This window comes from Opisthocomus hoazin, chromosome 15 (genome assembly GCF_030867145.1).
Source record: "Opisthocomus hoazin isolate bOpiHoa1 chromosome 15, bOpiHoa1.hap1, whole genome shotgun sequence".
Taxonomy (NCBI): domain Eukaryota; kingdom Metazoa; phylum Chordata; class Aves; order Opisthocomiformes; family Opisthocomidae; genus Opisthocomus; species Opisthocomus hoazin.
In genome coordinates, this window is record NC_134428.1 from 22410675 (window position 1) to 22436711 (window position 26037).

Here is a 26037-nt window from a genome sequence, read left to right on the forward strand (position 1 = left end):
TTTAATTTCCTCTTCCTGTGGCAAGTGCTTCAGAGGAAAAAACACCAGAAAACCAGGGAATAAGTATAGGTAAAATCAGAACTTGTATGTTCCTAGTACTAGTCAAAAGGAATTTTAAAGTTCCTGTGAGTGGTGGAGCTTTCCTTTTTTTTCTTTTTTCTTTTTTTAATCATTTTAATCATTTTGCTTCCCCATCTCCAGTTTTACGAATACACTACTGAACTGGGAAAGTATGCCATCAGTAACTGTCTGCATATAGTCTGACTATATAATTATTACCTTTATTCTGTGTTTCAGGTGTGCTTTCTAGAGCTAACTAGCAACGCAAGTTTTTAAAGCTATTATGGAAGAATTATATTTTTTCATTTAACTCTTTTCCCTCTGCCGTGGGCTTTCAGTCTACAGTAGAGGAGCGCGGCTGCCAATTTTCCAGTTGCAGCCTGTGAAACCCTCAATTTTAGGTTAGAAAAATCATTACTCTTGCTTGCAAGAAAAATATTGGCACAACAGCTAATAGCCGAAATAAACCTTTATGGAGCAATCTCCAAAGTCAGGCTGCCTGAGATGGCCCATTGGCTCTGTTCCACTATTTGCATATTAAACCCACTAGAGCAAAAAAATATTTTCAAGTGCCTTATCACTTAAAAGCCATAGACTTCTAAATTCCCGTAAAGAACCAGGTGACAAAGGTCAGCAACAGGAGCCTCTGACCCGAGTCCGTGCCAGCGGCGGAGCAGACAGCCCCTCCCTGCCCCGTAAAGCTGGGCACGCGCCAGGGTCACTTCTGAAACGCATCGGCTCCAACGGGACTTCAGCAAGACTGCTCACAGGGTCCGACTGCTGCCACTTCAGGCCCGAAACCTGTGAACTTGGGTGGATTTAGTGACAAAGGCTTAAAAAGTTATTAATTTTATCCCTGCGCCAGTGTGTGGGAGAATGGGATGGATACTTCTCTGCAAACCAGGCACCTGAGATGAGCTTCGCATGAACCTCATCTCCACCTAACTTCCATCTTCGCACAGAGCTTTTTCTTTTAGTTTTTCTTTCATTTGAACAAGAAAGGTTTCGGGCTTGTCAGCAGGAGCAATCTCCCTGCACTTGTTGCAATGTTACAAAAGGTACTAATTCTCCTGACTTGGGCATTTACATTCTGCCTTCTCAAATTCAACCGACTTGTTTCAGCTTGACACAGTATTTGTTTATACTCCGCTCTGGATTGCTGCACAGCACTGAAGAGCTTTTTTTTTTTTTTAATACAACAGATCCCAAACAACACTGAAACAATGTCTTTACATCTAGATTATAATATTTATAAAGGGATGGGAATGTTTTTTTAAGTACCTGACATTATTGAGATAATTTCAAAGGCCAAATTAGCCAGCTGGGTAAAGTGCTAGTGTGAAAGCATATTTGGCAGGAGGTGAAGAAAGGACGAGCCCTACACAAAGTCAGTATTCACCCTGGGGATGTCTTCAATGCAGATGTAACTTGAGAGAGTGGAGTGGTTCCTCGCCAGCCCCCGGTTGTCCACCCTGCTTCCAAAGCAGAAGTGAATCATCTGCTGTGGTTCAGGAGGTGCCGCAGGAGCAGGCTACAGATGGGCGTAGTGAGGAAAGCACAGAGTGGCACCAATGTCTGAACAACCCGGCTGAGAATTGCATCAGAAAGCTGCTGCTTCATCACCGCGACACCGATCTCTGCAGCAAGACCAGCATTTTCAGAAAGGAGGCAGAGGACAGACGGCCTGAGTAAGGAACCATTTCAAACATCCCTGAGTAAACAGACCCAGCCTACAGAATCAAAGCCTTCATGTGCAAGTTCCTCCTCCTGACTTGTCAGCGCTCCAAGGGTGGCTGCGAGTCTGCAAGGGAGTCCTCACACTGCCCTCTCCGCACCAGCGCCGGATTTATTCACACATAGCATACCCCGTCCCGCAGCACAGCGCCAAGATGCTACAACCAGTCTCGGCTGCACAGCGCTAAGATGCTACGACCATTGTCTGCTACACAGCGTAAGAACTAGGTGGTTGTGTTTTGGGACCTGGGAGGAGGGGGAAGGTAAGTGACGAAAATATTCTTGCACCCGAGACTGCATGCAGTCACAATTTGCGAGTATAAGGCAAGAGCCTCCTTGCTCAAATTAAGGACTTTTAAAAGTGGACAGAATCTGCGCTAACTACGACCTTCCATTTAGTACTCAAGTTAATTTTTGAAGACAAGACGAACCAGCAGTATGTCCACATCTTCCTCAGGAACGGAGAGGGAAGGTCATACTGAACGATGCTTGCAAGTACAACTTTCAGCCATCTTTGGCCTTGCCTTTGATATTCCAGGTTAATCATTTGTGCTTGTACAAACAGGCAGCTAGATTCCAGGATACATTCGTTTTACTTTCTGACAGAAGATAAACACAGGCCAGCAGGCTGATGACGTAGAAAGGACTTAATATTTACTCCCATGTAGACCATCTTTAATCATAGAGATATGTAGCATAATCATTAAAAGCATCACAGGTTGGTTGGTTCAAGATACAAACAAGAAGCAAAGAACAATTAGGCTTCGGAGGAGAGAGGAATAAAAACCTTGATATAAAGTGAAACTAAAGTTACTGTGCACCATTAAAAAATAAAAAAGGCCACGAAGCAGGTCAAATTTGATGCATCCAAGTAACGGAAACATCTCTGCTAATGCTGCAAAGTCTGCCTAGCTTTTGACTTGTGAAGCTGGTAACCGGCATTGGATGTAGGGTTGCTCCAGCTCTAGCGTACGACAGCAGGACAGCCCCTCGTGCACGCTGGCTTACAGGCTGGTTCCACAGCAAAACTTCTGCCATTCTGAAAAACAGTTTTCAGAAGAAGGCTGCATGGCAAAAATAATGTGCTTGAAGTGTAAAAAAGCCTCCAGAAAAAGAAAAAAAGCAAACATCAGCTATTTACCACATGCTGCTCTAACGCCCCAAAGCGCCCAGGCCCACAATTAAAATCTTTGCTGAATCTGTTGTATGAAATCATGTCTTGTCCAAACGGTTCGGCCTATTTTGTGGAAAATACTCTGAATACCACAAGCCACCCCTTCTAAACCGCCTTTACGAATGACTCTGCTTACCGTTCCTATTCTCTGGGCATAACTTTAAATGAGACTTCACTGCAGATAAATGCCTGTTTTTATTTCTACTACTAGGCAACACATGTAGGTTTTAAGTGTTCTGGTTTTTTTAAGGATGACAAACATTTATGCTTGGTAGGGTACAAGAGAAAAGAGTTTAATGGGAAAGATGGCTAAAGGCACCAAGCGTGTAAAAAAGTAGTGTCTTTACAGCTAGCCACATTGCTGAACTGAAATATACCACTTTATTCACAAATTTCAGTTCAAATTGTCACCACAAAGGCCAAGGTTTCTATTCTAGTCCTTTTTGTTTGCTTTAGGAATACTTTTGGTCTTTCTCTTCGTCTGCTTGAGACTGAAATGCATAAATCCATGGACTGCTTTAACTTCTCAGTAACCAAATCTGAATCATTGCAGCGCCTAGCATGCAGAAGAAGATAAACAAACCTGAAGTCTTCCGTTACATTTGCCAAATAAACCAATTAGCTGTACAGAACTAATTTTATACATACGTGCACATTGAGTGGCCTTCACTAACGATCTTAGCATTGTGGTGCCAATGAGATTTGCAATCTGACACGTAAGCCAACCAAAAGCCCCCAAGACCCCTCAAGACATCACGGCCAGCAGACATCATGCCCTGACGTTGGAAGACTCTGCCCGGACTCATGCTAAAACAGACCTTGACTACCAGATTAAAGCAATGCTTCATTAAAAAAACCCTCTATTCTCAAAGAGTTGCTGGATTTGATACACGAAGTCTTTTTGTGGGCCTTGTGTGTAGGCTGCAGTAAAAATCAAAGCCTCTTTTCAAGGCATGCTTTCCTCGTGGGCTGGAACTTGGCTTGGTGTAGCCACTTGCAAACACTAGACAACTTTGAAGAGATCTTCAGAAAACCACACACCCAGAAAAAGCCATTTTTATGAGTCCATTAACATGTCATTAAAGAATCTACTTAGCCAGGAATCAAAATTCCATCCTACCTAAGCAGAAACCCGTCACGAACGAGAGTCAGTCCTCGCAGTGCAAACAACACCACGTTGACAAAACAGAAGGGTTTCATCTCCAGGATTCCTAAAAAATTACTCAAACTGAAAAATCCTCCAGGGCACTGACCAACAACAGTAACTCTTCATATACACAGATACACACAAGCAAGGGCTGATTTAGCCCTTGATAACATAAATCTTTGAAAAAACAGCATAAGACTATTGGAAGAACAAGACTCATTAAATTGCCAGTTAAAGTGTGCAACACAAGACCAGTAAAGCAAGTTTAAGACTGAACTGACTGAGATGTAAAACTTGGAGAAACACTAAGAGTTATGGAATTAGCGGAAGAACTTTGCGGGAATAAAAAAGGGAGATCAATAGGAAGTTGAATGAATGCTGATGTACAGAATCAGAGAAAGGCACACAAATCAGAGAGGTGGAAACCAGCATATCCAATTATCCCTCATACCAACTTCTCTTCCTCTTCCCCCTCTGCTCACCCATAACAAATGCCTGACACAAAGGCTACCTCCCAGATTAAATCTTTCATTAAATCCTAGCTATTACATCAGTTTCCTTACGACTTTGCAATGCCTTCCTCTAATCCAGGCCAAGAACCTTTGCATACTCTCTGCAGAGTCTCCTATTTCCTCGATAGACATAAAACCCAAGCATCCCCGACTGCTTGAGTCTTACAGACATGCCCTCAGCCCAGCCTCAGCTCCGAAAGCAGAAGCTGCCCATGAAATTTATTTGCCCTGTGTACCAGGGGGGCAAATTCTAGCTACACGAAGTTCCTATTTCTCACTCAAATTGTACTTCCAGGGACTTTTTTTTTTTTTTTTTAAAAAAAAGGGTTGGGTTTTTTTTGGTTGGTTTTGTTTTTTTTTTTTTAGGGCAAACCTTTAATAAACTGCTGCTTCACCACCTTCAGCTACCCATTCTGCCTAGCCCTACAGTGACTGCTCAGCTGTAAGAAATACAGCTGGAGACGCTGGGGCAAGAGTGAGACTGTAACTGGTGAAGCCTCCTCCGTCATGGAGAAGATGCCTTGATGCACTGTGTTCCCTCATGTCCTCGTACCTTTTCTTCACAGATTGTCTCCCAACACGTTCAAAGCACAACCACTTTCTGATAGAACTGGAATTCAAGAAGCAAGGCAGTTACCACTATTGCCATTTTACAGCCATTCTCAAAAAACACCCCACCAATTACAGTTTTACCAGCAAAAACATGAACAGCACATGAGGTCATTTACATCCACTGTACGATTTTTAAAACTCAGCCCTCCACCCGCACCAACACACCTGCCAGAACCACAACGGAGTGGAACAATAATTTTGTAGAGAGAGATTTCCCAAATTCAGTCAAGTTTTTCCTTTGTTAAAGTGTCCACAAATGGTCTCCCAACTCTCTGAAAACAAAGTATATGCTCAGGCTTCAGCTATAATGTCAGCTTCTGTATACAGTAGTAAGAAATAGAAATATCTGGAAAGAACATTTCTGTTAAAACCACGCAGAATAATGTCCCATTCTCAGGGCAAATAGAAGCTCTTAGCTGACAGCTAAACAAAACAATTTCAATGACAACATTCCTACAAAATGGCATTTTACATTTACTCCACACTTCATTGTGCAAGTTGTATTTACTGGGATGCAAGTTGTATTTACTGGGATCAATGCAATTCTGGATTTCTTCCCTTACATCCCTTGTATCTCCAACCACACATGCTTGGATTGAATAATTGATATTTTTAAGCAAGTAGTGTCTATCAAGATTGGCTTATCTGCACAGCTTGCACATACTTGCGCTCACATTTTGGAACAGACACCAACATGCACCGTGCGACATCGTCTCCATAATAAAGTCAAAAACATGCCGTGAAACTATGTGGCTCAATTTTCTTAAATTACATTAAGGAATAAATTCATGGTGAAGTCTTAATACTTAGCTTTTATAGTTACACAAGCACTGCGAAAGCATCTGGAAAAAAATTCCTAAAGCATGAAAAACATGTTCCTCCACCCACATGCACTCATAACTCAGATTCCAAACTGAATTTTGCTAAGATTGCCAAAAATATTTTGCACTTTTAACACTTAGAGTTTTCAAAGCACCTTTTTCAAACCTCTACAAATATCAGTACCTAAGAGGGCCATATACTCAACCCAACGTTGCTCACAACAGGGCCCAGGCAGAGCTGGGGACCAAACTCAAACCTTGCCCCACTCCCGTACTCCCAGTAAACAAAAAGTCCTTTCTAGAAATCCTGTCCAAATCTTGCAGACGTATAGATTTTTTTCTCTGAAAAAACAATAGATGAACAACTGTGAACTACTAATCAAACACACAAAAAAACCCTGAACGCGCTAGGTAGTACTTAGACAGAAATGACACATTAAAGAGTTGACACTCCTGTAACGGAGAGCGAGAGCCCCTGCGCAGCTTAGTCTACTGCTCAGTCAGCATTTAATTCGGGTGTGTTTAATTTAACATGCCTCTGATCTCCACTTTCATAAGTTAACGCTTTGTACATTTAAGCACCTTATTTTCATTACCAAAAAGAAGCTTATAAGGACTCTCCTGTGCAGCTGATCACTTGCTTACTAACTCAGTACGTGAAAGGCTTTTCCAATAAATATTATGTTCACTATAAATCACAGAAATTTAGATTCCCCTTCTTCCCAGATATTCTCTGTGGGGCTACCCATACCACTACTACAACTATATGTTTTATAACCAGTTTGTGAGACTCAAGTTGCATTTCTGTACTAACAGCAGCGCTTCCCCCACCGCCCCAAACACCATCCAGTTAATGGACTTAGAGGTTTTACAAGACATTAATTTCCTAAGTCCGGGAGGAAAACCTGCACAACTGCTCTCTGTTGCTTTATAAAGGAGGAAAAAGTACAGAACAAGACCCCAAAACCAGAAGCAACACATTTGCAGATGCTTACCATACACCTAGAATTAGTAGCAAGCCCAAGCAATCAGACCAATTAAAACAGAGCCAGCCTTGGTGTCCGTGGAGCAAAACATTTTTGAAATGGCAGGAACAGAACACACAACTTTTCTACTTTCTAACCTAGTATTATCTCTTGCTCTCTTCATATACATACTCTCTTGCCTCAAAATATCTGCCTGCTTTGCAGAAAGCAGAAAAAATGTTTGACCTTCTACTGCAAAACACATAAAACCTGTGAAAGCAGAAACCTTGGTATTGAAAATCTTGGCAAAGTTAGACTAGGCACAGCCAAGCAACATTTCAATAGAAACACTGAATTTTTGTCAAACAGTAAAAGGTCTAAAACTTCCAAGCGAAAAATCAAGTATATTTTTCAGTTTAAAACCTAAAACACGTGTTTGGTACCTCCAAAGAGTGGCGGGTATTTACAGCCCTTCACATATAAGTAGCATCAATATTTCAACAAAACAATCTGAATGTTAAACACTACTGCAAAGGAGGAGAAACGAATGCAATTTCACACATTCTCAATCTCAGCTGAAGAACTGAGATTTGTTTTTCCAGACAGACTCAGTATTTAACTTCTTTGATATCCTACTACAATTAAATAAGGTACAAAATCAACTTTATAGGAACAAAATTTTCCAAAGGGGGTATTTTAATAAACAGTAGAAAATTAATGTCTGGTTTTCATCAAGCTAAAAGCAAGAACACTGTTATTTAAAAAATGAATGGTGTTATGTGTAAGTTGTAAACTATGTAAACTATTAGTCCATCCCATGGGGGCTTAAATGTATCAGTAGAATAGTTTTAGTTAAACAATTCACATGGAACCTTGCCTTAAAGCTAAATATACAAGTTTGGCTCTGGTCAAAGTAGGACTGCTCAGCTCAGTGTGAAACTAAAGCTGCGCTGTGAATCAAGAACAAGAAGCTGGCAAGAGAACTGCTTGGGTGACCTAGGACACTGCTGATGCTCAAATTAATTGCCAGCAACAGGAAAAAAAAAAAAATCTTTAAAAATACTGAAAACAAGAAACAACAAATTTTGCCAGAGTAATTTTTAGAAGTTGCAGTTAAATGCGTAAAACACCGATGACCATCATGGTGACAATATTCAAGAATACACATTTCTTTGTTCATTCTGAAATATTCAAGTGAAGACTCTCCAATGCAGAAATTCCACAGAAAAAGAGAGGAAATTTAGCCTATAGAACATTAGATATATAAAAAGAAGAAACTTCAGGAAAAACCATGCACTGGGCTTAAGCTGTTTTAGTAGAACTCAGACACATTTTGCATTTCTTCAATAACTGGACAATCTCATAACAAGCAGTTGCTAGAAAACTACCACAAAGAGTAACACTTACCAAGCACCTCTTCGAGCATTACTAACAACTTCAGTAACTGCTACCAGAACGAATTCCACCAGATACTGGATGACTTTTCAAGAGGCACAGTCAACACCCCACATTTTTTTTGCAAGTAAATGAAAAGCGTTCTTTCTTTCAAGCAAGGCATCCGCACTGTATCATTGCTTTAAAACCACATACCTCAGGTTAACTAATGACTTACAAACTTTCCCTAATTTCTGGCGCATCTAGTTGTTTTCCACGCTCATCTTTAACTGAGGTATGCCGAGTGCTTTTTGGCATGTTTGGATAGAAACATAAAAAGCCTCAAGTCTTGTCATATAAAGCTTTTCAAAGCCACGGGCCTCACTGCCAAAGAAACTTTGTCATGCTCTTACAGCTTTTGCCTTCCTTATTCACAAATCTGTTGTTCGTTTTGCGGTAAGCATGATAACAAACAGATGAGATAGAGTAGTACTTTCTGAACGGACCGAGAACGAGCTCAGATTTAAAAATCAGGGTGGTGAAAGTCAACTTTCAGTGAAGAGTTAACAGTGTACAAAAGCCTAGAGCGATGAGTTCATTTTGTTCTAGGCTACTTAGTGAATGGACAGCCAAAAACGGAACCAGCTGGAATTCATTCAGAAGTACTTCTTTCTTCCCATAGCTCCCTCGGCTGTCGTTATCAACCCGAGGACAACAAACCTACGGATCATCAAGATCGAGTTAGTTCTGGAAAGAGTGGCACAGCCTAATAGCTCCTAATAAACGAAGTTTTGAACCTAACTTGGACCTTAGCGCTGAGGTATAAATGCTTTTAGTGTCTTGTGGGGAAAAGTGTAGGATTTGCCCAGGCTAGATGGAACTAAAACGTTCCACTGACTTCTCTTCTTGACGACTACCTTGTGACCGTCTCTCGTACACATAATGTTCAGTGAACAGTTTTAACCTCCATTCTTTTGCCAGGTTTCAGCTGCTGTCAATACAGAACGGACACTATAGATTACTGAAATGGGAAGACTGCATTTGTTTTAAAAATGCTCAGTGAAGTAAAGCTATTGCCGCAAAAAAAGCCAGAGTTGTTCAAAATACCACCTGGATACCTTGCTGTAGTAAATCTGTACTAAAAAGGAGGCGAGCAGTTTTATTCGTCACACCCAACTGACACCGTATGTCGAAAGCGGAGCAGGGTTTCGCGTGAAGCACTACCTGGTATTTTTTCTACATTCTGTTCAGCCGGGCTGAGCAGAACTTGGCTGTTGGTAGGGGCACGGCCACCCCATGATCGGCACAGAGGAGGACTGCCCCTGCAGCGGCCACTGTCAGACCGGTGCTCTGCAGGAACACTAACCACAAGCCTGTTACAGCAACCCTGCATACTGACATTCGGCAAAATACAGCCACACATCTATTTTTGTCTTCATTACCATTTCATATTCAAATTATATCCATCAGGTTCCCGACGATTCAAGAGGCACATGCAAAAACAACGGAAAAACAACACCTTGACTGGCCGGGTAAAATTTAAAAAAATAATTCAGACTGATTAAGTGCTTAGCTACAAAAAGGAAAAATTATTTTAGTCATTTCCAATACAAAAACTAAAATAAAGGTTCAAAGTTTAAATTCAGGAAGAAGAAAGAAAAACCGCGTTCGCCCAAATTGAATTCTTGGCATCCCTTTCAATTTCGAATAAAGCACATCAGCTGTTTTAGAATATTGTTTTTAATTCCTGGAAATTGTCAACTCCAAAATCTTCAGTGGTTGTTTCCTAATTATTCAGCCTGTTATAATCCCTTTCAACATCCGCCCAAGATGTTACACATCACTCTCCACTTTCTTTAAGCAGTTTTTCTCATTTGTTTGGAGAGCTCAGTTTAAACCCTCCTTGTTTACAAACGAAAAAAACGCAGGCAGCACCAAACACACGACTGTATTTGTGAAGGGCACAGATGCTAAAAGGTGAGCAGTGCTGCTGGATACCTGCCAGGCAATAAGCTCATCTCGGCTTATTAGCCCGGGCCCTGCGCCAGCACTGCTGAACTCACAGGGGTGCGTGGGGAGCGGGAGGGGACACCTGTGGCACCAGTTAATGGGGAAGGGGGGACAGGGGTTGCGTGTGTGTGTGTGCAGGAATAAGGAAGCTGTGGCAGAGGGGAAAGGAGAACAGGACAGAAACGAGGCTTGTTCCAAAAAAAGACTGCAATTACAGAGCTATTAATAGCTTTTGGAAGCCAAATTTTTATCATTCATTCACCTACTTTTGTTCTTTCTATTAAGCCTAGTACAGAATCACTATCTTCTTCTACAGGACATTTGTTCATCTGTTGCAGGAAAAACATCCCTATGTAACAAACTTTCCTAGTAATTAGTATGAAAGCTTTTACGTAGAGAAAAAACACCTTGACTTAATAACCAGTGCTATCTGAAAGCTACAAGAGAAGGATGCGTAAGAAACTTTTTTGCTGCTGCCGTTGCTATACTGTAATTCTTGTCTACAAGAATCATAGAATGGTTTGGATTGGAAGGGGCATTAAAGATCACGCAGTTCCAACCCCCTGTCATGGGCAGGGACACCTTCCACGAGACCAGGGTGCTCCAAACCCCATCCGACCCGGCACACACACTAAGCAGCACATACACACACTCTCTACAATCCACCTAATCACGTATTAGTCACACAAGTGGTAAATCCCTAAGAGCACTTTGGCTTGGGTCATGCAAATGCTGGATGAACCAAGTTACATCAGTTCTCATCTGATTTCCAAGCAATGAGATGCACGTGACTGCCGCTCTGCCCGAGGAAATGTGGGTCAATACGCGTGCATCCTACTGCTGAATTTGCACGCTCTCTAGGGACCGGCAGCGACGTGACTCAGGAGCACCGGGCTGTCTGCAGGCGCACGCCGCACATCCATTAATGAGATTATCGCTGCTCCTTGCTGGTGTGTTCACACTGCACCGCCAGTCATCTGTAACGGATCTTCAAGCAGTCCACAACACACAGAGCAAAATACTCTGTGTGTCTTATGGCCATGCTCCATCTAAGATGTTAAAATGATTTAGAAGGCTGACAGGCACATTGCACGACAGTAGCCATTAAAAGGAAACATCTTCCTTCCGAAACAATTAATCACCCGTTGCGTTTGAGTGTAAACTTCCAGATCTAACAGGCATGTGTTTCTCTCAGCTGAGCAGCAGCAAGATGGACAATCAAAAACCGCTTCTGCTTCAGAGCTGGGAGCAGTGCTGCGTGCTTGGAGATGGAAGGTAACACGGAGTGGTATTCCTCCCTAACCCATGCTCTAGCTGGATCTGCTTAACCGATAACCTCGCATTAGCACCCCCTTCTTCCAAACATGATTTCCAACTAGTATCAAAGTTCAGCAGATCCACATTATATCAATGTGATCACTCTCTTAGACAAGCAAAGCCATCCTCTCCACTTTAGGTATTTTAAACAAAATGTCTCATTCTTGTGTGACCTATGGCAGGCACAAAACTGAGAGCTGAATAGCACCAAACAAGATTTCATGAAAAGAAGTCTTTTATTCAGAATAAAGCCGTATCAGCCTATGTGTTACTCCCTTGTTCTAATTATATAGGACAGCATCTATTTAAACTGCCAAGTTAATGACTTCAAATTTGATCAATAGTCTCTGTTTATTCAGCCCAGCGCCACTGACAGTCACCAGGGATGAACAACAAAACAAACAGACTGGTTAGAGCCAATCTACGGCTGAGCAAGAAAAACCAATCCGTGACAGCAAATAACCTTCGATTTAGTCAGGCGGTGGGGAGGGAGGTCCGTCGCCTATGGCCACTGACACAGTCCCTGTCCTTCGTACCCATAAAACATTTATCCAGATTATTCCGCTAACAACCAACTTGTGAGCTGAGCGAGCTCAAGCAGAACTAACATCACAGATACAGAGTGACTCCAACCCTTATCTTGTACCATCTAGCTATGTTAAACATTTCCATTTGTTTTCAGATTAAGCATGGTAGGACACGACAACAGCAAGAGGATGTCACTAAGCCTTCGGACCATAAGCAGTGACTGCGCTTACTGTCACTGTACCTGCAACGGAAGGAAATTTCCTTTGGAGCAGCTTCAAGGAAGGCTAGAACCATCTTCTTGGAAGCAGGATGAAGAATGTCCTTGACTAAACCTTCAGTCAAAAGATGCTAGGAATGTTTTAGTTACAGGCTGGCTTCAGAGAGCAAAATTATATAGAGTTTAGAACGAAAACAGATAACGTACTGCGTGCATGTAGCATTCTAGTGAAGATTTTTTTTGAATTAAAAAAATAAATGCTTCCATTGCAAAGTCAGCTTCTCCACAGTGGTTTAGCAGCAACATGTGTCGACATCCCCCCGCCCCGGACACTTTTTTTAAGGACAATTTTGAAGCTACCCAGTAAAGGAAACCCCCTTTCTAATCCCAAGTGAACCCATAGTCACAAAGGTTGGGATCTTGATGAAAATGTTTTAGTGCATTATTCTGACCACGATGTTTGGTTACAATTTTCTCAACATTATACATTCACCACTTTGCCTGTAACAGCAACGGCTTGCTATTTTCCTTGTACAAAATATCATTGTCCACTACATCAATAAATCATAATCCCACTACTGCTCCAAGATACCTTGATCAAAGGTGTTATATAAATAAACCAGAGCTTGAATGAAGAGATACCACGCCTCTTCCTATATGATTTTAACGTATGTGTCTCATATTCAGACACAGGCTTTTAAGCAAGTGACACCACTTGGCTGCAAGATCCTGCAACAAAAAACACGAAGAAAGTTCTCCTGAAGCGTTTTATCAAACTACCATATTAGCACATCCAAAGTCCAAAATTTAGTATCCGAAAAAACAACACATGAGGACAGCTGATTCAGTCAAAGCCTAAGATGTTTGTTTTCCATTTTAAATTGATTAAATAGATTCAATACATTACATTTCGCATGGATGGTTAACAGTGCTAATATTCCAGATAAAATGAAATCCTGTATGAGGAAAATTCTCACTAGGGCTAGCTCTCACTGAATATATTACTTGCTCTCCCAGTAATTTAGTACAACGGAGGCCTAACAATTTCACTGAACAGGATTACAAAAACCACCTCTTCACAGTTCATGACACAGCAGCTCACAGAAATATCTATTTCTTCACTACCTTCGCGAAACAGTGAATACACTTGAAAAAAAGCTAACGCATGCTTTGTCAAGAACCATAAAATAATGTAATGTTCGCTTTGTTTTTTTAAGAAGGCGATTCCTATTTATCACATAGTTGAAATATATATAATATATAAAAGCAAGCCTTTTCTTTGCATTCATATCACTAACAGGACTCGCACACCTAAATCTGATAACGCCCAAGCACTGAAGGCAAACTACTAGACAGAACCAAAAGAGAGGAAAATTTAATAGAAAATTTTCATAAGAGAAAAAAACCTTTAAACAGCATTTCACTCCTTACTACAATAAGCTATGTGGCACTAATTTGAAGTGATAGTGTCGTTCTTTTAATTAAAAAATGCCAGTAGGAGGTTGATGCATTGGCTGATGCTGTAAGCGACATGCTCACAGGACGCAGATGAATCTTTGTGTAAAGAATTAACGCACAGTTTCATCTGGGTTAAAAAGCAGGACAAAACCCCTAAGTCAAAACACATGTATAGGGAGTGTTATTACAAGTGCTTGATAAAGTCATCTGGATGTTTCCCTCAGAGAATGTTGCTAAGTTCTGTGAGGAAAAAAAACCCAACAACACCCAAACACTCTCAGCCCGGTTGTGCAATTAGGAGTTTAACTCATGAAGCTTGATTTACCTGCAGAGGTGTGGTGGACTTAATACACGTATTTTTCTCCCCTTCTTACCTCACATCTCTTCTCACACCCTCCCAGGTTGCTTCTTTGACACCTCCTGTCTGCAGGCCCGGGGCTGAGCACCCCTCCTCACCCTCCGCAGCAGTGCCGGCGGAGCGAGGGAAGGGGGATTCATCCTACCAAGCTACTCATCTCCACGCGTCTTGGAGACCCAGTATGGGTAACTTCTCTGCCTTTATTAAATTTGACTGAAATCAGATGAAGAGGCAAAAATTAGTCAGAGGAGAATAACAGGTGTGATCCCTTTTTCAGCCTGGTAATTTTTCAGTCTGGAAAGAAGATTAAGCTTCTCCTGTAAGTTTATCCATCAGCTCGATGGTCAGCTAAGGCAGCACCGTCTCCCGAAATCTGTAGACAGCCTCCATGTGCCAGGTTTCACTGCTGATTTGTGAAACCACCAAAAGCCTAGAAAACTGATTAATATTGGCTTTCCAATCTAGAAGAAATCCCTGCAAAAATATTTGCTGGATCCTTTTCCCCTTAGTCTTTCAACATCTTAATTCCACCACCCCTGAAGAGTCTGGCAGCCATCAGCGGGACCTCCTGCACGAGTCTTTGGTTGTTGCCATCATGAAAAAAGAGCTCAATGTAAGCATCTGGAAGCATGACCATCCTTAAAACTGGCATGATACAGCCTCCCTGGTGAAGAAACATCACAGAAAGAAGCAGGACATTTTGCCTTTATTTGCTATACAGGCTATCAAAGAGAAGTCAGTTTATCCAAAGGCTTCTAGTATATTTACTCACCACTCCTACAATGACTATTTCAATCACGTTTACACTACCAGCATCATCTCAAACATCACAGATTAATCTGATCCCTTCTGGTGTTTCAAAGTCTGTTTTCTCTCCACACACTTGTAGGATTTACATCCTAAGGCAATGATAAAAAAAACGGGTACTACTTTCCAGCTGGGCTTTATTTTCTTTTTTTTTTTTTTCCTCCTTCTATCAAAAATAGTTCTCTTCTATGCTCTAGTTCAATTTGGAAGTAGTGTATGCAGACTTGATAAGCATCCTGCGAAGGAAATGCCTTGAATTGCAGACTACTTACAACACATTTTCCCAAGCAACTTTTTATAAATCCCATTTGATGGCTGGTTTGCTAATTTCTATTGAAGTTTATCAAAACATTACTTGTAGATAAGTCAAATTATTTCTGTGATCGAACAAAAAAACAAAACAAGACAAAAAAAATCACTTGTGACTCAAGTCCAAGCCAAGCTGTTGGATTACACCAAAGTATTATTTATCCTGTTACCAGACAGACCTTTCGAACTCTGAGAAGGTATTTAATTTTCAACTGAAGAACACAACACAGAAAAGCGCCCATTTACATGTTTCTTTTGTTTGCCTAAGTCTCCTACTAGACCAGGAAAAATCACTACTAATAAGAGCTGGTGACAGTGTAATTATTGGAACTGATTACATTACCCTAAGTAGATCAGGAGGCTGCATGCTGGTGTCAGCCTGGCCGTCTACCCCTCATACCTGTGCTGGTTTATTGTGCTGTAACAGACACTTCTAATTAATACACCTTGGAAAAAAGTCTATTAACATTCAATCCCTAAAAATCTTGGAAAGAAGGAATGAAAGATGTAGGTGTCTCTATTACAGCATATTAGCTGTACCTGCAGCATACTATATTTTAAGTAATTATTGCACAACATGCAGAAGTCAGTCTTACAAAGAGCCAGACATTTATTCTTACAGCCTGTGCTCTTACAGCAGCAAATTTAATGTTGCATTATTTAACGAATTACAGGATCTCTGGGAAAAGGTGCAAGGGCAAAGATTTAAACCCAAGTTTAATGTGGTTACATCATACAACTACCAAGTTGAACAAAGTCATTAAGGAGTAAATTCACAATCTGGACCCCCTTCTCTGCCTCCAGCATGTTCCCGGGCTGGTGGACCACGCTTTGTTTCAAACAGTTGGGCGACCTGCTGGCACCTACCAGCTCCCTCGCTTCCTCTCTCACCTGTATTTGAGCAGGCATCTGTGAAAGGGGAACCCCAAAAGAAGTATTTTCACTCTTTGGTTAAAAACTATTTCAGGAGTGGGTTAAATGCATCAGCAGATCACAGCATAAAAATGCTTCACTTAAGAAATAGCTGGGAGATGAAAAACTAGATACGAAGAAGTTCTCTGCAAATTCCAAAACCCTCAACACTTCAGGCTTTTTCTTTTTTTTTTGCACCAAGCCATTTCTGTTCTTTCTGATCTGTTGTTCAACAGGGTGTTTACAGACACATGACATATGAACGTGCCCATCGTAGTACTTAGCTTGATGGTTAACCTGTCTGCAGGCGTTTTCAAGGAAGAGATACTGCTTGGAATTTCTACTACTATCTAACGCTGAAGTAGCTATCATTTCAAGAGCCCAGAAAACTTACCCAATTTTTCTTTCAAAGGCTGACATCAGGTCTTTAGCTTACACCCACCTGCTCAATTCCGAACCCAAAGTTTACCAAACCTAATGGATTCTCTCCCCATTAACGCTACAGAAGTCTTTTTCAACAATGAGATATCTGCTAGACTTACAGTTCTAGAATATGGCACTTCTGCATTTTAATTCCGAGTTTAAACTGAAGTTATAAAAATGTCTGCACATGTAGAAGAACCCAAACACATCAGCTGCAAGAATGCAAGAACAAGGCTTCCCCTGGAAGTACATCAATCACTGCAAGTCTGAATCAAATTGAAATTCCTCGCTCTTCTAAATTTGGCACTTGTGTAACATAAAAATAAAAAAAAAAAAGATGTTAAAGTGACAGCACAATCTATACACTCAGTTAATTTTCATATACAGTCTGGAGTTGGTTTTTTTTTTTTGCTTTTGCTCTTCAGTAAGATGGAGCACATGCATTTCAAAAGGTGCTTCCTTTTCAAGAAACTTTTCGGCTGATACGCCCTGTGGACTAGAAGATGTAAAAACACTGACCACAGGGACTGAACTTGCTGCTGTAATGTCTGGTTTACTTTGGAGACGCGATGCAGACCACGTTCGGGGTGCGAGGAGTAAAAATCAGGACCATGAAAAAGAGAGTTCAGGCCGATTTTAGCAGTCGTTTTGAAATCAAAATAAATAAAAAGGCAACTATCTTCAATGGGTTTTAAACCTTGTATTTTTCTCCTTAAAATAAACGGAGAGATTTTACTATAGTGTCCTGGAAACTAGGAAGATTAATCAGAAGAATAGATTTTAACACATGCAAATTTAATTTGCCATTTTGTGAAGTAAACAAGCGATGGAAACTTTAAATTGATAAGAACATATGCATTTTATTTTAGCCTAACCATTAGAGGAAACAGGCAGATTTTTATGGAAGACAGAAATGCAAACATATGAAAAGGTCAAAGAAAACGCTATTCCTCCTAATTCACTCATACAAAAAATGTCATTTTACTCCAAATAATAAAATGTATTGAGAAAGACCTCATCAACTTGAGGAAAAGAAGACTGCATCCTATCAAAAAAATGTTTCTTTACCTACCACTGGTTACCAGTAAAAGCAAAAACTACAGCAAGAGAAAGATAATGCCACATTATCTACGAAAGAAAGAGAATGAAATTTTATTTTCTTCAGCAGGGCTTCTTCATAATCAGTTGGGAAAGTAACATCTACCATTCAAAAAAACCAACCGTGGCTGAAGCTGCACATTAGCGAGGACATTCAGGGACACATAATACTGCTGGAGTATTCCAGTGGTCAATAATACTTGAAGTTAATAGTGTGGTTTAACATTGCCATTTATTCCTAAATGGGCTGCTGTATATTCTTACGAGAGAATCAGGAACCAAAGTGTAAAATAGAAAGCTATTACAAACACCTAATTCCACAGGATTTTCCATCATTTCTTACGGTCATAACAGCACGATTTAGGATTATGAGCTTAGCCCATTTGAACTGCTTCATCACACAGCAGCCAACGTAAAGGGTTGGTGCTCACCGGGATGCGATGCTGGAGCCGGTCCTCTGCCAATGACAACTCCCTCCAGCTGTGGTGGAGGTGAGCACAGCTGGAACGGCAGAGCAGCCTGCAGCACCACACAGTCACTGGGGGGATTGTCCATTATTTCAGCATTACCCCCACACAATAACGGATTGTTTTACCCACAAACAGATGAACAAACCTTCCATTTAAATACTTTCTGTTAAATTGTATTAGTATGCATAATAGTGTCCATATCCTCAAAAAAACCAAAACACAACCCAGGCAAGAGGATTTGTCATGGGGGAGGGGAGGCAGAGTAAGCCAGGCTCTGCCAGCTTTATCTATCTATGCTGTGAATTGGGTAGCCTTGGGGATTTTTGCCTGCTGTGCTTAGTGTCCTTGACAACAAGCCAGTTTGAATTTTGGCCTTTAACTTGACAAAAATGACTTACTGAAGAGGAAGGCATCAAGCTATTACAGCCCTGTGGAGAGATTCTTTCTAAAACCGCATGCATGCTTATTCTGCCAATTCAGCTAGAGCATCGTCAGATTTATCATCTAGCTCCTATACCCCCAAATATTCCCAACATAGTTGCCAGTTCATAAGAGAATATTTGAAAGAAAGACTTTCAACATTTTTGCTCTGTCCTCCCATTGTGTTTTATGACTTTCACAAAGAAAGATAGAGACGGAAAACAGAGAAAGATATCCCCAGGGATCTCCTCTCTGAAATTACTGAACTTCCCTTCAAAGAGAAGTGAAACAAAGTTTATAAACATGTAGCATCTTCGCCGACCTACTGACTCTTCTTTAGCAAACATAGGTGCAGGTTTCTTCTTATATTACACTGATACTTACATAAATCTTTCATAAATTGATATATACTAATAAACAAGCTCTAACAAAGCTTGCTGCTTGGTGTAAGAAATCACTACTGTCTCTCTTTTCTGTTTTTCCCCTCCCAAAGTCAACTCCTCCTAACAGATGGTCACACATAGACATACTTCAGTTTTTCAAAGTCCAGTATCTTAGTTTAAATTCTGGTGCTAGACTTACATGCGGAATGTGAATCTGCACTGAAGCAGCTGAAGTGTGAAAACAGGTTTTCTTCTGCCACTTTTCTCATGGTGGGTGACAAATTTTTGGCAATGGGGGTCAGCAGACCACCAAGGAGGTAACATCATGAGTTAGCGCAGCAATATCTGCAGGAATTCATCTGTAAGCACCCGAAACATTGTGATCCGAGAGCAGCACGGCTTCCTCACCACTAGCCATCACATGAGTGCTCAATGACGACTATCTGCACACTTCTTTAGCATGTATATTGGAAAGCCTGGAGAGATACCATCAAGGTGAAAACGCTGGAAGTCAATCAACTGTAGCACTGTCCTCACCATCAACGGAGGAGGCATCCCGATGTTGGCAAGAGCATCAAGGACTATATGCAAGACCTTGGTACGGACATTCCCTAAAACCTGGACAGATCCACAACAGGAGAAACGACACAGTGGTTGTCAACAAGTACCTCGAGACTCAAGATCTCACTAACTCCCTTCCCCTCCCACAGCTGTTGGCGTAGGAAGAAACAAACCATTTTCAGTAACACAGGGGAATACAAGCTTGTTTCGCTCTAGGAGAAAAAAAATCAGCATTGGTTTTAATGCAAAATATCAAAGCACTACTACAGGTAAAAGCTTTCAGCTATATTCCAGAATTTGTTCCTTTTCACGGTAATATTTTGACCATTTCCATAGGTATCATCATGGAAAAACACGCCCAAAAGGATTCAATTCCTAATTTCAGGAAAAAGTTTGCAGATGGAACAGTCTCTTTAGCCATTTTTTTTAATATTCTCTTCATTCAAGTCTTAATTGAGTTGCTCTCCTGCGTACATACCTAAACTTCACAAGTACACCACCCAGACCGATTTAACCGTATCTTTTCCAGACCACTCTGCCCTATCACGCTACCTCAACCAACACGGCCCAAACCAACCAGGCAGCCGAGTGAGTAGTCAACACTGCAACCACAAACGGCACCAAGCAATCTAACCAGATTAATCCAACGTTAAGCATGTCAACTGGACTTGCCTCAAGTTGGGCAGCGATCCAGGTAAACCTCCAAGACAGACACACACGGGCGGTATTTCCATACAGTGCTCCTTCACGCTGTGACCCACCAAGCACGCCTCCAGCCAGCTCCAGAAACAACCGAGGGGTCTTGTTTATCTTTATTTACAGTAGCAGTTTTAGCAGCTTATGAGCTGCTGTCAGTAAGAGGTCAGCTACCCAGCACACATAACATCGTGTGCAGCATCAATTCCGCGCTGAGAAAATGGAAACTCAGCTTATATTACCCTGGAACTGATGCTTAATTTTGCAACACAAAGAGAAAGTATGATATTACAAAATTTTAGAAGTGCGATAAAGCCGTTTAAGGAAATGGATGAGAAAACTGTTCTCAGACTAGTGGGTAGTATGGAATGAAAAAGAAGAAATCATTAAGTAACTGCACAGCCACATCCCAAATTGCATTTCTTTAGATGAAGACACTCAGTTTGAGAAAGAAAGTTTCAAGTTTGGAATAAAGTAGTTATTGTTTCTACTTTCCCTGCCTGAGGGGGGTATTCAAACAAACTCCTTTTGGAGATTTAATTTACTTCTACCAGGACAATGGTGCTGGCACAGCTTTGACTTACTGGGAGAAACAAAAAAGGGAGACTTGCTACCCATAGCCTGCCCAGAGGAAAAGGCTGCTCTTTGGATTCCCACTCCGGCAGCCCAACGATGCCAGCTGGCCGGCTGCTGAGGCTGCTTTCTGCACTTCCCCCCATGAAAGCAACATTATTTTATTTTTTTCCTTAATGTCCCCTACTTATATGCCCCAAGCCTCTTTGCCATCCCCATCTTCCAGGGCCTCTGAACAGCCACGAATTCACCTTCACAAAAATGCTACTACTTCACAACACAAATGGGGAAGAGAGGCAGAGAGATAAAGCGCCTCGCTCAGCATCACACAGGAAATCTGCGGTGAAGCTCAGCGTCGAGTTCCAGCCCAGCGCTCCAACCACAACCAGGCAACCCGCTCCCACAAGACGAGGGGTAGAGAAAATCCTTACGAGAAGAAAATAACGAGACATAGGTTTCGACATACTCCCGGATTACCACGCAAAATAAATCTGGAGCTACTGAAATGCTGCTTCTTCCCCACAGTGCTCCCCATGGCACGAGACTGGCTCAGTATTGAATTCTAAATGCCGAGGCAGGCTGGGCTGACCGGCCAGGCATTCCTGCCTTCTTGCACCAGCGCTCTCAGCCTGGAACCCAGAGTCATTGTAATGCACGAACGTAAAACTACAGACGGCCTGTGAAGTATTTACGATGTCCGATACAGAGATGCCTGCACTGATATTCACTGTTTCTGAACACGGGGCATAAAACTGTCCAGGTCACCAATATTAGTGTTGCTATCGATCAGTCAGTTAATTTTGCTGCATTGATCAATATGACATTAGTCATGAAGGGGAAGCAAAACATGCTGACATCTGTGACACATTGTAACCTGTGCCTTTGTAACAAACCTACATGAACACTGCTCTTAAGGTAACATAATATTTTATTTTCTACTTCAAGTCGCTGTATTCTTCCATGTATTCCTTAAATTACAAAGGCATATCTGCAGAAAGACCCGAAGCCACCCATTTACCAGTTGCTAACTGGTCAGGTTTTGTAGATGGGACTTGCCTAAACTGTGCTGACTACAGTGAACCGAAAGTGGCGTTCAGGATACCCGTCTGCATCACCTCTTTCCTCTTTCCCTTTCTTTGCCACTGCTGAGCACCACCACACTTCCTACAGGAATCAAACTTGTCGCCTACGCGTCCCCCTCTTGACTCTTCCCCTCGCCTCACAGAAAGCGCCTGCTTCCCCATCACCTTCCTCGCTCCTCCCCGGTGCTGCCAACCCTGCACGTTCCTTCCCCTCACACCCAGGAGGCCTCTCACCCATACCGTCCCTCCAAAACGGCAACGACAGCCACCACCAGCAGCCCCGCACCTTCCCAGGCCAGGTCTGCCAAGGAGGAACACATTTTTACACTCATTTTTGCATCTCACCAAGTGAGATGCTCAGAGACAATTATTTGTCTTCTCCTGTTACACCAGCTCCTGCTTTTCTGTTAAAGAAACTGGTTTTGGCATCAGCCCTCGACACGGCCATCTGACCTTACACACGAGATCCTTCCCCCTTCCTGCTCCATCTAGGAAGTGCTCCATAAAGTCTAAACTAATGCCTTTTCCTTCCCAATCTTTTCTCAGTTCCACAACGGCACCAGAAGCCAGCCAGCTTTTAACACCTCAGCTGAGACACTGCTGAAAAAGCCAGTACCGACAAAGCCAAAACACAACTTGGAGCTTTTTTTTGGTAGAGAATTTACATGTTTAGTCCGCTGCTTCACAGACTTTCCAATTCCATCTGCAACCCTCATCTGCAAGCTACCTGGAATAGGAACGTCTCCGTTACCCAGCACAATGAGAATGCAGTTTTCACGAGTACTTCTGGGTGATATAACAGTATGAGCAAGACGTGTGTAAGCCTTGGGGATGACGAACCCTTTGGAACTTCCCCAGGGAGCAGCAACTGTGGCAGCAAACAAAGCTTTCAGAGAAGCACATCAGTTAAAAAAAAAAAAAAAAAAAAAATCACATCATGCTCCACGAAGGTCCCCTGGCCTGTGGATTGTGTTCTTCCCTGACCCAGCAGATCCTCAGTGGACTTTCTGAGCAGATGCACTCGCAATACCACTTTATTATTTCCTTCGTTGTTTTGGTAATTCCGTCACTGTCACACTATGCTGATGACAGCACGGACACAAAGAGACCATGGACTTAGCAATAAGTTTTACCTTACTTTGTCTAGAACTGCTCCAAGCAGCAAGAGACAAGGCCACGAATATCTCTGGCTCCTACATCACCAGCAGCGGTGAAAGCTCCAATGGAAATAAGAGGAACAGGCTTTTGGAGAAATCGAGATATGACAAGAGATCAGCATGTTTGAGATCCATAGGACACAAAGTCATCTTCACCTACCATCCAACTTAGTTGCTGAGGTTGGGGCTTTTTTTACATGTATCTAAACAGGATGTGCTACTTGCCATTTTACTTCATCATGGTTAGTATCAGGATAGGACTGACACCATTCTCTGTAAGCTGGAAGATCATTTCTGATAATCATCACAGGATCCAGAACTTTTAGATATATTCACATAAATAACATAATCCCAACATGCCGCTAATACAAATACCTTTCCAATGTACACGAAAAGAATGGTGTCTTTAAGCATGGAAGATTCTACCACCGTTCAACTTCCCATTTACAAAGTAACGCTCACAGGCACCTTCAGACTAAGTGGTATTTACACAGCTATTTTCAGTAGCACAAAACATAAATGGTTTCTAATCACAGAAAAAAACATGCAGGCAGTAAATCATAACAGAAGAGGTCCTCTGTCTTTATTTAGATTGGCTCAAATCTCCCAATAGCAAAACAGACGAGAAAACAAAAGCCACGCTAGCTACAGCTATTTGAAACAGGTAAATCAGCACAGGACTCCAGCGAAGCCAAGAACACAGCATTGCCTAACGATTCTAAAGCTAAACCTCTCCCACAGCAATTTATTTTTTATTAAATACAGCAATTTTTGTCACACCACCCAGGTTTCCTGCTCGTAAAAACAGAAGATGTGTTTGAGCAAGCACGAGATTTCTTCAATACAGTTTTAAAAAGAAGACAATAATCCACCAAGTTGCTCAATAACCTGAAACTTCAGTCTCTTCCAGAAAACATTCTCAGCTAGAAGACCAGTGCATGCTAAAAGCAAAAAAGCATTTTGATGCAGCGTTCATGCTTTAAAATTAAAACCGACAGCTTCTGTCTGTTATTCAAATGACGTCCTCCAGCTCAGAAGGGCTGTGACCACGGCAGAAGTTACTTAACTCACAACAATTTCATTGACTGACTTGCATAAAAATAAGCCACATTAATGACTGAGCTGACATTTAGCATACATCAGCACAAAACTAATTTCAGATCAAACATCATCCATACACCCTAAAAATACTTTCTGCCTTCTCACGTCCAACAGAAGGATTTCCCGATTTACATTATCCTCACAAACTTTCATCTTCCAAAGCACAAGCAGTGCAGAATCAAAAAAACGATTAAAAGAAACCCAGGATTTATTTGCTGTTGAAGAGCTGCTTCTGATTGATTGCGTTATAAGCCAGAAGCAAGTTAACCTGTAACTGAAGTTTAACTAGCGCCGTTTTTGCATTATTTGACAAGGTTTTATGTACCCACAGAAGCAACTCTGTAGAGATCAATGCCAGCGACTCGGAGTTGCACCATGGCTCCTTCAGCCCGAGATCTCCAAACATCCACTTGTTGCCTCTGAAAGACTGGATTGGGCCTTATTTATTAATAATTCACACAGCAGTCTCAAGAATCAGAAACTGTGTCTCTTCCCATTAAAGAAGCAGTCTCGGCATCGACCGGAGCAGCTTCCAGAAGACTTAATCCAGATCTTTCAGGGTACAACACAAGTTGGTTTATCCATAGGCACACCTCGTAAGCAGGCACGACATACACTGCTGCTGGTGTCATCGCTCCTTCGGGGAAGGAACTTCAAAAGTTGGAACGCGTGATTTGCCAAGCGAGAGCAAGTTTCGAGGAAGAAGTGTTGAAAAAAAAAAAAAGACTAAGAAAGAAGCTAAAAGCAATAAATACACGTTTTCTCATTAGCAACGAGTTATCCTCCCAGGCACATGGGAGGCTGGGGGGAGTTTATTAACTAAAGTGAAACAAGGAAATTATGAAATGTTTTGCTAAAAGCCGTTCTGTGGGAGAACAGCCCTGGAAATCCTCCTGGAAGGTGCAGAGGAGACCCCGGAAAGAGGCAAGGGTGTCCTGGGGTTGCTGGAAGGCGGGGCGGGGTTACTTGTGACACCCCTCTCCCCCCCCAAAGGAAAGGTGCAGAAGAGACCCCAGGAAGGAGCAGGGTGCTGAGGGGGGGACCTACAGGGACACCACACACACCCCCACGCCCGCCCCAAAGGGAAGGTGCACAAGACACCCCAGGAAGGAGCGGGGTGCTGAAGGAGGGGACACAGGGATCCCCCAAAGGGAAGGCACAGAAGAGACTCCAGGAAGGAGCAGGGTGCTGAGGGGGGGGACACAGGTATCACCTAAAAGGAAGGTGCAGAAGAGACACCAGAAAGGAGCGGGGTGCCCTGACCTGCTGGAAGGAGCAGGGGAGACAGGGACATCCCCTCAGCCCCCCCAAATTTGCGCCAGCCCAAGAGGGTTGAAGCAGCCGGTGGAGTTCACAGAGCGGGGTGAGGCAGGAAAAATATAGGTAAATAAGAATTAAGAGAGGGCCACGGCCTCCCCTCACACCGACGGCCCCCCCGCGTTGGGCCCGGCCTCCCCTCCCCTCACGCCGTCGGGCCGGGGAGGGGGCGTCCGCCCTGGCGTCCGCCCCCTCCCCGGCCCGACGGCGTGAGGGGAGGGGAGGCCGGGCCCCAGGAGAGCGGGGGGAGACGGCGTCGCCCCGTTACCTGTGAGGCGGATCTTGATGCTGGAACCGTTCCGACGGGTACCGGGATTCGACATCGCGCCGGAAGCCGACGGTAACAGCAGCGCCGAAATCAACCGGCGGCCCCTCGGACCCCCTCCATGCGGGCCCGCCCGCGGCGCCGCCGAACCCCGGCCTCCACTCCCCGCCGCTCCC

At 42.6% G+C, this 26037-nt stretch overlaps 1 protein-coding gene across 4 annotated transcripts in view; it reads right to left on the reverse strand.

Moving 5' to 3' along the window:
- Nucleotides 1-26037, reverse strand: part of SMURF1 (SMAD specific E3 ubiquitin protein ligase 1) — a 47933-nt gene extending 21896 nt beyond the window's left edge. For all 4 annotated transcript variants that reach the window (XM_075436263.1, XM_075436262.1, XM_075436261.1 and 1 more), the window contains exon 1: nt 25865-26037. In XM_075436263.1, the coding sequence (XP_075292378.1) occupies nt 25865-25919 (55 nt within the window). In that variant the 5' untranslated portion in view covers nt 25920-26037. The remainder of the gene's footprint in view (nt 1-25864) is intronic.